The sequence below is a fragment of the Oncorhynchus nerka genome, linkage group LG4 (assembly GCF_034236695.1).
Source record: "Oncorhynchus nerka isolate Pitt River linkage group LG4, Oner_Uvic_2.0, whole genome shotgun sequence".
NCBI classification, from domain to species: Eukaryota; Metazoa; Chordata; class Actinopteri; order Salmoniformes; family Salmonidae; genus Oncorhynchus; species Oncorhynchus nerka.
This window is the reverse complement of record NC_088399.1, coordinates 50,319,998-50,334,413: the sequence shown is the minus strand read 5'-3', so window position 1 is coordinate 50,334,413 and position 14,416 is coordinate 50,319,998. Positions and strand designations below refer to the sequence as shown.

The 14,416-nt window shown below is 43.8% G+C and overlaps 2 protein-coding genes across 3 annotated transcripts in view; both read right to left on the bottom strand.

Moving 5' to 3' along the window:
• Positions 1 to 8,285, bottom strand: part of LOC115127070 (chondroitin sulfate N-acetylgalactosaminyltransferase 1-like) — a 47,795-nt gene extending 39,510 nt beyond the window's left edge. The window contains exons 1-2 of one of the 2 annotated variants that reach the window (XM_029656717.2): positions 7,590 to 8,285; positions 525 to 644 (exon numbers count right to left, since the gene is read on the bottom strand). The gene's annotated coding sequence lies outside the window, so the exon portion shown is untranslated. The remainder of the gene's footprint in view (positions 1 to 524; positions 645 to 7,589) is intronic. The other variant, XM_029656708.2, reaches the window with a different exon arrangement.
• Positions 8,286 to 12,849: 4,564 nt separating this feature from the next.
• Positions 12,850 to 14,236, bottom strand: LOC115128961 (nucleoredoxin-like protein 2). The gene is made up of 2 exons (XM_029659099.1): positions 13,690 to 14,236; positions 12,850 to 13,328 (listed from the first exon to the last, which is right to left on the bottom strand). The coding sequence occupies exons 1-2, from the start codon at positions 13,989 to 13,991 to the stop codon at positions 13,157 to 13,159; spliced, it is 474 nt and encodes a 157-aa protein (XP_029514959.1). The 5' UTR covers positions 13,992 to 14,236; the 3' UTR covers positions 12,850 to 13,156.
• Positions 14,237 to 14,416: the final 180 nt, after the last annotated feature.

The window sequence follows — 14,416 nt, the reverse complement described above, 5'->3', positions numbered from 1 at the left end:
AGGTGAGGTGGCGAGTCGGGCGGGCGAAGGTCAGATCAGACTGTCTCTGTGAAGTGTGAAGTATTTGAGGTATGATTCTGTGGCAGTCTCCAAATGTATAAACAGTAGTTCAACGTGTGACTGTGTGTGTGTGTGTGTGTGTGTGTACCCACGTGCGTTACTAAACACATGCTAGAATGTTAGAAGCTAGAATGTACAAAAATTCACCATAGTGATAATTTCAACAAGGTGCATTCGTTACATTTTACATCCCCGTAAGGCATAAGCAGTGGTCGGTCTGCAATCACTAAAAACAAGAAAATGAACCACCTTAACACACCACAAGGCTTCTGACCCTATTAAAAATACTCTGCGATCTCTGTATTTCTTTCTTTTATTTTCCCTTAGGCTTTTTTTTGACATAGGCTTTTTACAGCGAATTGGTCTGAACTGGTCGTGGTTAAAGGAGGATGTTCTACTGTGACATACAGGAAAAGCTCCAGGTGGGGCTGCCCGTGCCGCGCCACCTGGTTTCACTGCCTTACCATAACCCCATCATCAGGTCCATCCCTGAGAGAAAGGAGGAGAGCACGCAAAACCAGTCCCAGATGTCATTGGAGAGGAGTTCGGGGTGCACGTTCCGGACCAAGTTTGTGGGAAACCTGCTTTAGAGAGAAGGGGAAAAAATGGAGGACAGGGTTTAGAGGAAGAAAGAGAGCTAGAGGTAGAGTGATCTATAGAGCGAGGAAGAGAGGGAGGGTTAGAGGTAGAGAAGGGGCTTTTTGATGTCCCTCTGGCCCTCAGGTGATTCTCCTTCCCCTTGATTAGGCTTACTGGTAGCTGGTTTCCTCAGTGCCAGACCCAAGCCGTATCCTCGCCTACCCTACCCACCATCTGGCCCACTCAGCTCTTAAAAACCCCCATCTGTTCTGCTACACACTAAACACATCTCTCAGTTACACACTCCACCTCTCTATCGGTGTACAGGACACACAAAAGCACACATTGACATACAACAAAGTCACAAAGTATTTCAAATGGTAGACCTATACCCTATACTTAGTAAACACAAAGAGAACATTATACCTGGGTATTGAAACATTTGCTGTGTACTTTCACATGTACTTTCTTCCAGATGCTCACAACTTCTCTCAACTAGGCTACGTCTTTATAGGTACTACAAATAGTGCAATTAGTTCTGCGTGTACATTGCTGTGAAAAAGTAGGTTCCCTTTATTTAATATTAGGTTTTGGTTGAAGATCTGATAACATTCAGTATCATAAAATATGCAAAAGTAGAGAAAATTAGAAAGTGGTCAAATACTTTGCCACGGCAGCGTAAGTACTAATCTATATTTGCCTAAAGCAATGGTACTTGAACCATAAACACTATAACATTGCCTTTCATAAAACAATGCACAGATGAGGAAAATTACAGGGCACATCCTTAGTGCATCACAATAAAAAGTCACAATGTTTTTAATACCGCACAAAATCCATCCCTATAATTACAACTCTTTAAATAATGTGTGAGAAGGGATCGCTGGGCTTGATTTCAGTGTCTCTGGGCTTCAAACCCCACATCCTGCTGTCTTTTGGTTAAACTAGTGTCTTAAAAAGGTATTTACTTCCTTCCTATGTCCTTCAACCAGACAACTAGTTTTAGTTTATTAGTGGGTTCTTAGCGTAGCGAGATCATGTGGTTCCTCTAGTCCCCTCAAACTCAACTCGAGGCCTCAAAGCCAGTTCCACCACGTGTTTTCATTGTTCCCCTCTAATCAGGGATTGATTTAGACCTGGGACCACAGGTAGAACAGAAAACCAGCCGGCTCCGGACCTCGTAGGGTCAGAGTTGAATACCCCTGCCCTAGTCTATATGATCAATTTCCTATCCCATCGTCACAGACACTCAGAGGGGCAGGAGGTGCTTGTGACAGCCTATAGTTTTCAGTGATAATATACGTGTACTGAATGTGTGTGTTCTGCCCTCAGTGCCTTGGCACTCACCACCCATGTCCAATGATTTGCCTGAAAACACATCCAGCATGACCATCTAGCCTCAGGTCACATCTTATCTGCACAGATGGCATGGCTGTATGACACTCAAAGACATGCACTGGATGTCATAAGGTGAATGCACCAATTTGTAAGTCGCTCTGGATAAGAGCGTCTGCTAAATGACTTAAATGTAAATGTAAGATCACACGCGCGCACAAACTGGCATGCACTCCCACACACTTCTTTCCCCTCCGCTTTCCAGCTGCCTGTGAAATACATGATGGACCGGATTTCTGGCAAATTAAAGCGCAGATTCCAGCGACCTTTTCCAAGAAAACGGTGTAATACTTTGGCCAGCGATGCCAGCCTCCATTCACTGATCTTGGAATAAGATCAGTGAATGGAGCCAGTGTGAATACATGTGCACTTGACTGGTAGCCAAGACTACTGGTTACATAACACAATGAGAGGTGGAGTTAGTGTATGTGGCCAGGGCTGGTGTGTGTGTGTGTGTCTGTGTGTGTGTGCGTGTGTGTGTGTGTGTGTGTGGAGCTGGGTCGATGAGGGCGACAAGTTTATTAGGTACACCCATCTACTACCGTGTTGGACCCCCCTTTGCCTCCAGAACAGCCTGATTTGTACGGGGCATGAAAATGTTGCTCAATTGGTGGCAAGGGACCTAATGTGTGCCAGGAAAACATTCCCCACACTGTTCCTCCACCGTCACCAGCCTGTACCGTTGACACCAGGCAAGAAGGAGCCATGGACTCATGCTGCGTATGCCAAATCCTGACTCTGCCATCAGCATGATGCAACAGGAACCGGGATGATGCAACAGGAACCATCGAATCAGGCATTGTTTTTCCACTCCTCATATTGTCCAGTGTTGGTGATCACTGGAGACGCTCCTTGTTGTTTTTAGCTGATTGGAGTTGAACCCGGTTTGGTCGCCTGCTGCAATAGCCCATCCGTGACAATGACCAACGAGTTGTGCGTTTCTGAGATGCCGTTCTGCACACCACTCTTGTACTGCACCGCTATTTGCCTATTTGGCATGCCCGTTAGCTTGCACGATTCTTGCCATTCTCCTTCGACCTTTCAGTAACAAGCTGTTTTTGCCCACAGGACTGCCGCTGGCTTTGTTTGTCGCACCATTCTCAGTAAACCCTAGACACGGTTGTGTGGGAAAAGCCCAGGAGGCCGGCCGTTTCTGAGATACTGGAACCACGCTCAAAGTCGCTTATGTTACTCATTTTGCCCAGTCTAACATTCCATCGAACAGTAACTGAATGCCTCGATGCCTGTCTGCCTGCTTAATATAGCAAGCCATGGCTACATGACTTACTGTCTGTAGGAGTGAATTATATTCTTGAACAGCGTGGTGTACCTAATAAACTGGCGATTGAGTGTATATCAGTGGACTGTACTTCAGAGATGGACTGTACTTCAGAGAGAGGATGACTGACACCTGATCTGTGTAACATGAGCTAAACGTCACATCAGCACCACCAGCAGGCCAGTAGAGTACTAACTAGTGAATATTTCACACAGTAAACAACAGAACATCTCTAACAGATGGACATTGGACTCACACACAGATGCAGACATATAATGTATTGTTGTATTAAGCATCTCACTAAGGTAAATCATACCCTCCTAAACAGAAAGTTAAGTGGACAACATACACTACATGGCTTGTTGAACATCTCATTCCAAAATCATGGCCATTAATATAGAGTTGGTCCCCCCTTTGCTGCTACAACAGCCTCCACACTTCTGGGAAGGCTTTCCACTAGATGTTGGAACATTGCTGCAGGGACTTGCTTCCATTCAGCCACAAGAGCATTAGCGAGGTCGGGCATTGATGTTGGGTGATTAGGCTTGGCTCGCAGTCGGAGTTCCAATTCATCCCAAAAGTGTTCGATTGGGTTGAGGTCAGGGCTCTGTGCAGGCCAGTCAAGTTCTTCCAGACCAATCTCGACAAACCATTTCTGTATGGCATTCACTTTGTGCACGGGGGCATTGCCATGCTGAAACAGGAAAGGGCCTTCCCCAAACTGTGACACAAGGTTGGAAGCATAGAATCGTCTAGAATGTCATTGTATGCTGTAGCTTTAAGATTTACCTTCACTGGAATTAAGGGGCCTAGCCTGAACAATGAAAAACAGCCCCAGACCATTATTCCTCATCCGCCAAAACGTTACATTTGCCACCGTGCATTCTCCTGGCATCCGCCAAACCCAGATTCGTCCGTTGGCTGCCAGATGGTGAAGCGTGATTCATCACTCCAGAGAATACATTTCCACTGCTCCAGAGTCCAATGGTGATGAGCTTTACACCATTCCAGCTGACACTTGGTGTCACACAGCCAGGAGTGGTGGGTGTGGAGTCAAGCGCAGAGAGCAGAGGATAATGGGGGAAACCAAACTTTATTACGGTATCCAAAAGTAACGCCAAAACCAACAGGCGAAAACAAATATGTCCAACCCAAAACTGAGCTCCAAACAGTCAGTGAACATAACACGCAACCAACCTAGACTAACAGAGAACAAGCCCGCACAAAAGCAGGCGGGCCTAACAGGCTTAAATAGTCCTGAACCAAAACTCAAACAAGAAACAGGTGCAACCAGTAAGACATAACAAACAGAAAAGGGGATCGGTGGCAGCTAGTAGACCGGCGACAACGACCGCCGAGCGCCTCCCGAACAGGCAGGGGGGCCACCTTCGGTGGAAGTCGTGACACTTGGCATTGCGCATGGGGATCTTAGGCTTGTGTGCGGCTGCTCGGCCATGGAAACCCATTTCACGAAGCTCCCGATGAACAGTTCTTGTGCTGACGTCCAGAGGCTTCACAATAACACAATAACAGCACTTGACCGGGGCAGCTCTAGCAGGGCATAAATCTGACAAACTGACTTGTTGGAAAGGTAGCATCCTATGACGGTGCCACATTGAAAGTTGAAAGTCACTGAGGTCTTCAGTACGGACCATTTCACTGCCCGTGTTTGTCTATGGAGATTGCATGGCGGTGTGCTCGATTTTATACACCCGTCAGAAACAGGTTTGGCTGAAATAGCCAAATCCACAATTTTTAAGGGGTGTCCAAATACTTTTGGCCATGTAGTGTATGTTTGGCAAGTGACTACTAGTCATTTCACTGCTACAGCATGGGGTCTGACACTACTAAGGAAAATAGAATGTGGCTGATTTTTGACTGCCAGTGCTCATAGTTAAAATATTTGACTAAGTCATTCATAAAAAACTAATTTCAATCAATCCCAGTTGGGTTTTTCATGGTTTAGAAAACAACAGGATTTTTTATGGACAAATAATTTAGCAGTGAGGGACTTAACCCCAACTTTCCTGACTAAAATCAAGAGGTTGAATTGTAAGAGAGCAGAATTGCGGCTATAGGCTATAGGAGATCTGATGTTGTGACGTGGTTAATCTATGGTGAAACAACCCAAATACTGACACTTTAGTCTCTCACGACTTTAATATTTTACTGCTAATCTCCCCAATTGTCATCAGAATTTATGTACAGCCCACCCGCCCACAAGAGGTGGGTGGGCTGGCTGGATGAGTGTGTATGTACAGTGCCTGTCACGTTACAGCCATATTAAAAAAATATTATTTTTCCCTCAACAATCTACACACAATACCCCATAAAGACAAAAGAAAAGCTGTTTTTTTTTAGAAATGCTTGTAAATTTATTAAAAATAAAAAACAGAAATAACTTATTTACGTAAGTATTCAGATCATTTGAAATTGAGCTACGACGTATCCTGTTTCCATTGATCATCCTTGAGATGTTTCTACAACTTAATTGGAGTCCACCTGTGATTGGACATAATTTGGAAAGGCACACACCTGTCTATATAAGGTCCCACAGTTGACAGTACATGTCAGAGCAAAAACCAAGCCATGAGGTCGAAGGAATTGTGTGTAGAGCTCAGAAACAAGATTGTGTCAGGGCAACTTCTCAGTAAAAGGCACACGACAGCCCGCTTGAAGTTTGCTAAAAAGGTACCTAAAGGAGTCTCAGACCATGAGAAACAAGATTCTCTGGTCTGATGAAACCAAGATTGAACTCTTTGGCCTGAATGCCAAGCGTCATGTCTGGAAGAAACCTGGCATCATCCCTACGGTGAAGCATGGTGGTGGCAGCATCATACTGTGGGGATGTTTTTCAGTGGCAGGGACTGGGAGAATAGTCAGGATCGAGGGAAAGATGAACGGAGCAAAGTACAGAGAGATCCTTGATGAAAACCTGCACCAGAGCGGATCTCAGACTGGGGCAAAGGTTCACCTTCCAACAGGACAATGATCCTAAGCACACAGCCAAGACAACGCAGGAGTGGCTTTGGGACAAGTCTCTGAATGTCCTTGAGTGGCCCAGCCAGAGCCTGGACTTAAACCCGATCGAAAATCTCTGGAGAGACCTGAAAATAGCTATGCAGCGACGCTCCCCAGCCAACCTGACAAAGTTTGAGAGGATCTGCAGAGAGAATGGGAGAAACTCTCCAATACAGGCATGCCAAGCTTCTAGCATCATACCCAAGAAGACTCAAGGCTGTAATCACTGCCAAAGGTGCATCAACAAAGTACTGAGTAAAAGGTCTGAACACTTATGTAAATGTGATTTAAAAAAAGTTTTTATACATTTGTCAAATTTTAAAAACCTTTTTCCGCTCTGTCATTATGGGGTATTGTGTGTAGAGGATGAGAAAACAAACACAAAAATCTATTTTAGAATGAGGCTGTAACGTAACCTAATGTGGAAATAGTGAAGGGGTCTGAATACTTTCCGAATGCACTGAATGTGTGTGGGTGCATGACTGCGCACAAAACTAATTGAAATCATGACCTCTCCCTGTTCAGTTATTGATTTACACTTCATCACTCTCTCCCCATATATGTGTGTGTGAGAGAGAGAGAGAGAGAGAGAGAGAGAGAGAGAACTAATAGGTAACCTGTGGTACCATTGACAGTTTCTAGTCACACAAGAAAAGGTAGGAGCGTTGCAACATAATGCCTCTAAGTCAGAGTGCCCGTCTGTCTCTCCCACAGAAGAGAATGTGTCATTATGATGTCTATTAACATGAGAGAACCGTGCACACCGCTCCTCTTCACTAAACCCCTTCCATTCTATCCCCAATAGCTTACTGCTGGAGAAGTGAGAGTAGGATACTGTCTCATCTCATTCCAACACTACCCTCTTTCATCTCATTAGACACAATCCCATTTCCACTCCAGGCTATCCATATTCTATTAGTCCATTCTCTTCTCAATATTATCTTGCCCTCCCATCGTTTAAAAAAAACATTCCACTATCCTGTCATGCCAAATAATTTTACAAATTGAAATGAAATGGCTGAACTGACTAGTTAAAATCGAAACAATTTCCTCACCAAATCTTACACTCAAGTAAAGAGACTCTAAACGTCCTAATGTGAACAGTTAATTGTGTGTACATGGCAACATGTGCTCACATCAACCGCAACTCTCAAACAATAGCCAACCAATGGCAAAGTGTACCCTACTTACCCACAGCATCGCAATCTCACGCTTTAGACAATATTTAACAATAATCCTTGTAATCTCTACGTACCTTTCAGTTTCATTCATCCATTTCTCTTAATTCCAGCGGAGGGGTTCGCTGAAGCGCACGGTGCGGTACCCAAACCTGGACCGGTCTTCGAGCTCCTGAGTCCGTGAACACGAGCCTAAAGAGTGTGTATGTGTGTGTGTGTGTGTGTGTATGTATACTCTGACAGGAACAGGATCCACGAGTCCGCCCCGGTGATTCCTCCGCCTCTCCTCTCGCAACTCACATAATGGATGTGTTGTTACCTGATTCAGCATGCCATTAGCATAAGAAACACTACTGGCTTTCATACCAGCCTGGTCTCATAGACTAGACTTAACATAGTAAACATAAATCCGGTACACTCAAATTAGTGTGATAAAGTAAATTTGGTATGGTTACATAAAACAGATTGTTAGAGCAAATGCTAAAGTAGGTTAGTTGGTCAGAGTGGATGGGTAGGCATACAACCTGAATGTCTAGCAACCCAAAGGTTGTGGGTTCAAATGTCATCGCAGACAACTTTAGCATTTTAACAAATTAGCAACTTTTCAACTACTTAGTACTTTTTCTCTATTTTGTATGTTAGCTAACCCTTCCCCTGTTGTACGTTTTGCAAATTCGTGACATATAATATGAATTGTAATTCATAACATATCATAGAACAGCCCAGCCTCACATCCAATTCGCGCATATATGTACAAAATGTATTTCAGCAGATTTCTTGCGTTTTTGTGCATTTTTGTGTGGTTCAATTCGTTCGAAAATACACTAATTCATGTGCTACTTAATTTGTGCGAAAAGACACGAATTTAACCAGTAGGCACACAAGCCTTTGCAACAACCATATACGCGACTATACCTTACCCTAACCTTAACCCTAACCTTAACCATTATACTAACTATACCTAACCCTAACTCCAACTGGACCTAACCCTAACCCCCACCCTACGGACAGACGACTCTTTAACCCAACCAATGGGTCAATCTACAAGTGGGCAACCATGGGGCCCACAACTTTGGCCGGCCGCTCCCGGACCCCTCCGGCCTACTCGCATATGTGTGGAGTGCACCCCCTCCCTTCCCCCCTCCGGTTTCCACGTGTCAGAGATGGAAGTGGATCAACCGACTCAAAACTAGAAACCAAACTAGATTTTGCCTGATCCTACATCGAGTTTAAGAACAAAAATTAAATATAAACTATCGCGTCTATATGGTTGTTGAAAAGGCTTGTGTGTAGCCTACTGGTTAAATTTGTGTCTTTTCGCATGAATTAAGAAGCACATAAATTCGTGTCTTTTCTCACAAATTAAGCTAGAAAAACGCACAAAAACGCACAAAATTAGCTGAAATGCATTTTGTACATATATGCACGAATTGATTGTGAGACTGTGTTGCAAGGAAATGGGTGAAGGACATCCACAAATTAAAACATAGGCCAACCACACAAAACGTAACATATCATACTAAATTGAGTATCTCAGATATACTTACAGAATAATACGAAATTCTCTGAGACCAGGTTGTTCATACACAGACCAGCAAGAAAGTAGTCTTATTTGATTGAATCTCTAAATGCATTAGACATGTGGATCTGGATTTGTCTATGCACAATTTCATTTGCGTAACTTGTGCTGTATTTTATTTGGTCTGGCCCTGAAATAGACATGACAATCCCATGTGAAGAAATCGGGGAGATGAGAGTTGAGATACGCCCCTGACACACAAGCATGCTATAAAGCGCTCCACACTCGATTCTGTCCTTTGATCTAGTATGAACAAGTAAAACTGTGGTGGTGAAATGTCAAACGTAGGCCTACTGTTCTTGGCTAACATGCATGTGGAAATAAATCAAGATCAATTTGATGGATAAAAGCCTAATCCTTTTTGCTCCCAACATCAGGTCCATTATTTTCGGTAATATGAGTCTCTTGTCAGTTAAGGAAAGGAAGTACTGAGGTCCTCCTGTTGCAACTCTGTTCTGTTGACAATGCGGTTTAGAAGAAGAGCTGAGCAGCGGTATGTAAACCACATCCGGTGCTACAAAATAGTGGTTTATTCATCAGGGCTGCACTCAAGACTCACGCACTGGCTGTGTCTCGAAGCACACTGAGAACCGGTCTCAGTGCAGTGGTTGTGGTCAGAAAGTTCATTTGGATACTTGGGAAGTCTGACTCAAGCAAATCAAATCAAATGTTATTGGTCACATACACATATTTAGCAGATGTTATTGCGGGTGTACCAAAATAATTGTGTTCCTAGATCCAATAGTGCAGTAGTATTTAAAAGTATTCACAACAATACACACAAATCTAACAGTAAAATAATGGAATTAAGAAATATATAATATTAGATTGAGCAATGTCAGAGTGACACTGGCTAAAATACAGTCAAATAGAATACAGTATATACATATGAGATGAGTAAAGCAGTAAGTCTATGTATATAGGGCAGCAGCCGGTGGTGCAGGGTTGCGTAACAGTGTGGAAGCCGGGTGGAAGCCGGCTAGTGGTGGCTATTTAACAGACGGATGGCCTTGAGATAGAAGCTGTTTTTCAGTCTCTCGGCCCCAGCTTTGATGCACCTGTGCTGACCTCGCCTTCTGGATGATAGCGTGGTGAACAGGCTGTGGCTCGGGTGGTTGATGTCCATGATGATCTTTTTGGGCTTCCTGTGACATTGGGGCTGTAGGTGTCCTGGAGGGCAGGTAGTTTGTCCCCGGTGATGCGTTGGGCAGACTGCACCACCCTTTGGAGAACCCTGCGGTTGCGGGCGGTGCAGTTGCCATACCAGGTGGTGATCCAGCCCGATAGAATGCTCTCAATTGTGCATATATAAAATCTGTGAGGCTTTTGGGGGCAAGCCACATTTCTTCAGCCTCCTGAGGTTGAAGAGGCGCTGTCGCGCATTCTTCACCACACTGTCTGTGTGGGTGGAACATTTCAGATCGTCAGTGATATGTATGCCGAGGAACTTGAAGCTTTCCACTTTCTTCACTGCGGTCCCGTCAATGTCGATAGGTGCATAGGTGCGTGGTCCCTCTGCTGTTTCCTGAAGTTCACGATCAGGTCCTTTGTTTTGTTGATGTTGAGTTAGAGGTTCTTTTCCTGGCACCACTCTCCCAGGGTCCTCACCTCTTCCCTGTAGGCTGTCTCGTCATTTTTGGTAATCAGGCCTACTTATGTTGTGTCATCTGCAAACGTCATGATTGAGTTGAAGGTATGCGTGGCAACGCAGTCATGGGTGATCAGGTAGTACAGGAGGGGGCTGAGCACACACCCTTATGGGGCCCGTGTTGAGGATCAGCGAAATGGAGGTGTTTTTATTACTTTCACCACCTGGGGGCGGCCCGCCAGAAAGTCCAGGACCCAGTTTCAGAGGGCCGCGTTCAGACCCAGGGACCTGAGCTTAGAGGGTACTACTATGGTGTTGAATGTTGAGCTATAGTCAATGAAGAGCATTCTTACATAGATTCCTCTGGTCCAGATGGGATCGGGCAATGTGCAGTGTGACTGCGTTGTCTGTGGATCTATTGGGGGGGGGGGGGGGGGGGGGGATTGACGTGGGTCTAGGGTGTCAAGTTAGAGGTGATATGATCCTTAACTAGCCTCTCATTGTCAGTAAGAATTTGTTCTTAACTGACTTGCCTACTTAAGTAAAGGTTAAATAAAAAACATTAAGAAGCAAAAGAAAGCCTCTCAAACCACTTCATGATGGCAGAAGTGAGTGCTACAGGGCAATAGCCATTTAGCTCAGTTACCTTTGCTTTCTTGGGTACAGGAATAATGGTTGACATCTTGAAGCAAGTGGGGACAGCAGACTGGGACAGAGAGAGATTGAATATGTCCGTAAACACTCCAGCCAGCCGGTCTGCGCATACTCTGAGGAAGGCGCAAGTGATTGTGTGCCATGCATTCAAGCAGTGTAAACTGGTCAAACAGCCGAAGGGGTTTTAGTTTGCTCTCTGGGCAAAGTGATATATCATGGTCCCATCAAGAAGAGCTAACAAATATCGTATATTGTCAGTTTTGTCTAGCATCGGAGGGACTCTTCGCCTCATACCTGGTAAGACTATAGCTTCTCGGAAGCCTACATGAGCAAACTATGGCCTCTGCCGAGAGGTCTTGACCTATATGGCACAGGTTTGAGCTAGCCCCGTAATCATACGCTCACTAGTTCAAGCCTCTTTAATGACTAAATTGGCGGCAGCTCGCTACAGTTACATAGAGCAGCTGTCAGACCGGTGAACAAGGTTGAAAGGTAGCTCTGATCACCTGTTGCCCACCTTGACAAATGAAAAAAACTTTAATCAAAGCCCAAATAGACATTTTCATGGTCAAGACGATGACCTAAAGGCACTTCAGTTGAGTAAGGACGGCACGTTTCTTCCACAGATCGACATAATTCCTCATTATTGCAAAATATTCAACCGAAGACCGAATGGCCCACTAAGCACTATATAGGCAGTATTTCAGTCAGACCATAATGTAATCGGAGGGGAGGAGCTTACTTAGCAAGGGCTATGCCTATGGCATTTTGAGAGATTTGTTTAACACAAAATTCCTCCAATTTGTAAAGCCTCATTTACTTCAGAGTCAAATTCAGCTTAACATTTGGTCAAATCCCCCTCAAACTAGTTTCCCTGTTTGACATACTGCAATAGAAACTATCTTAAAATGTTATTTTAAAAGGGCATTGTTTCCAATAAATGTTCTCCCAAAATAAGGTTGAAAAACATACAACCTAGGAGGCAATGAGAGGTAGTGCTGTTTCAAACAATCTTTAGCTGAGGATGTACTCTCATAGGTGAGTCTATGGCGACATCTTGAGGTTATTAAGTGAACTTGCCATAAAATCCCTGAAATAAAGTGCAAAGATATTAGCATTACCTTACCTCGTTTACAGTCATCAAGAGCGGCAAGAGGACATTTTTCAATTCACGTACATCATGATTTGTCATGATAGAATCTCTGGAGCCTGCTTTGCATGATTACAAGAAGGCCCTTAGGTAACCTTAAAAACAATCAAATCTACAGAGACTGGGATGTGTGCTGAGTGACTAGACTATCATAATCCAAGTTGAGGAGTTTGCCAATTTACAAGTAAAACAAAATGATGCTTAAATGCAAAGAGGTGCAAAGGCAATGAGGAGTGACACTCAGGTGTATTAGCCAAGGTGGAAATACTATCCTATGGGCTTTCCTAGAAGCATACTAATGGCACACTGGGGAATGACAGTGACATGAATGTTCCATACATAACACAACAACACAAGACTCCACAGTCAACGATAACTACACTGTAAACAGACAGCAAAGGATTTAATTATTGTGCATTTTAAGTCATATAAAACAAAATATAAAAATAGCCGAAACACCTCAAAATATGTATTCTGAAAATATAAGCCACTCATGTCTGTTCATTGTTTCTATTGTAGCTGGTATTATAAAAGCCTATTTAAGAAGGAAAAAAGCCCTATTTTGTTGAAGTGCAGAAGTTTAGTATTGCCACTATTGTTCAAAAATAATTGTTTTTATAAGTCAGAAGAAGGAAGGTGCTCTATAAATGTATAACTATGTACTCTAGAATGTCTATAAAGCTTTAAAGTTCTGGAACACTTCGGCCACCTCCAACCAGCTCCTGAAGCAGGCTAGTCCCTGGTCCCGGATCTGTTTCCTTCCCTTGTCTGTGATCACGTCTCCATTCTCCTTCACAATCACCAGCTTAGGGACCGCTGTGATATTGAATCTCTTCTTTAAATCACTGGAGGGAAAGTGGAAGAGCACAGGGCATAATCATGACTTTATAACTCTATGGATTATACCATACAAAATACAGGTCCCAATCTAGCAGAGGAATACAGTAGGCTAGCCTTGCTGAGCTCCAATCACTTGCCTCATCAGGCAGGTAGAGACATTGCCCTATTTTTAAACCTAATCCCTCAAAGGGTGACCCATAAACCTCTTACAAAGCCTGTTGCTTACAATCGCTGTACTATGGCTAGACAGTGGAGGAAAGTATATAGGCCTAAAACCAGTTCAACCATGTTTATCAATACTATCCCTTTCCAATAACTCAAATGGGAATAGGCTACATGAAAGATAAGACAGTCATAAGAATTTACTGTTTGTATTGATCCGTCCAAGGCAGGGCCAGCCAATCTCCGTGCATGTCATGATAATACTCCACCATATCATCACTCGACTTGTCAGAAGATATGAAAACGATTTCTAGCTGTGCAGGTGGTTCGTTCTCCTCGACAAGTTCCGTGTAAAAATCGCATAGAATAGGGGTAAAATCTCGACAAGGCGGGCACCAGCCGGCAGAAAAATATATTCCAACTACTTTATTCCTGAGAGCTTCTTCTGGGTCTATAAGATCCCCTTCTTTATTGAGGAGAGTTTTCCCAACAAATACCTCCACCATGGTCGGGTCAGTGAACTCGCGCAACAGTAACGAACTAGGCAACTGTAGCCAAAACAAGTTCAGGACGGTCACCGTTGCAGCTTTACTCGCCGTGAACCGTTACTTTGAAGCAAGACGCTTAATCACTCGTCCAAGTACAACACGGGCATAGTTTTCAGTGTTCAATCACTATTTGAATCACTTTACTCCCAGTCATAACCTGGTCATAACAAACTGTACTCACTGCTGTGTGGCGCTTGCTGATGTTGGTTGGCTTAAAAAAAACGGTCAATTTGATTGACATCTCGTGAGGCCAATCAGTGTCCTCCGTCCCCTACAGAACTATTTAAAGGTACAATCTGTAATATTAACACAATACAAATAACCTCATGAATATTACAGACTATCAATTAGACTAGAGTCTGTCATCCCTAAAAGGAGAGAAA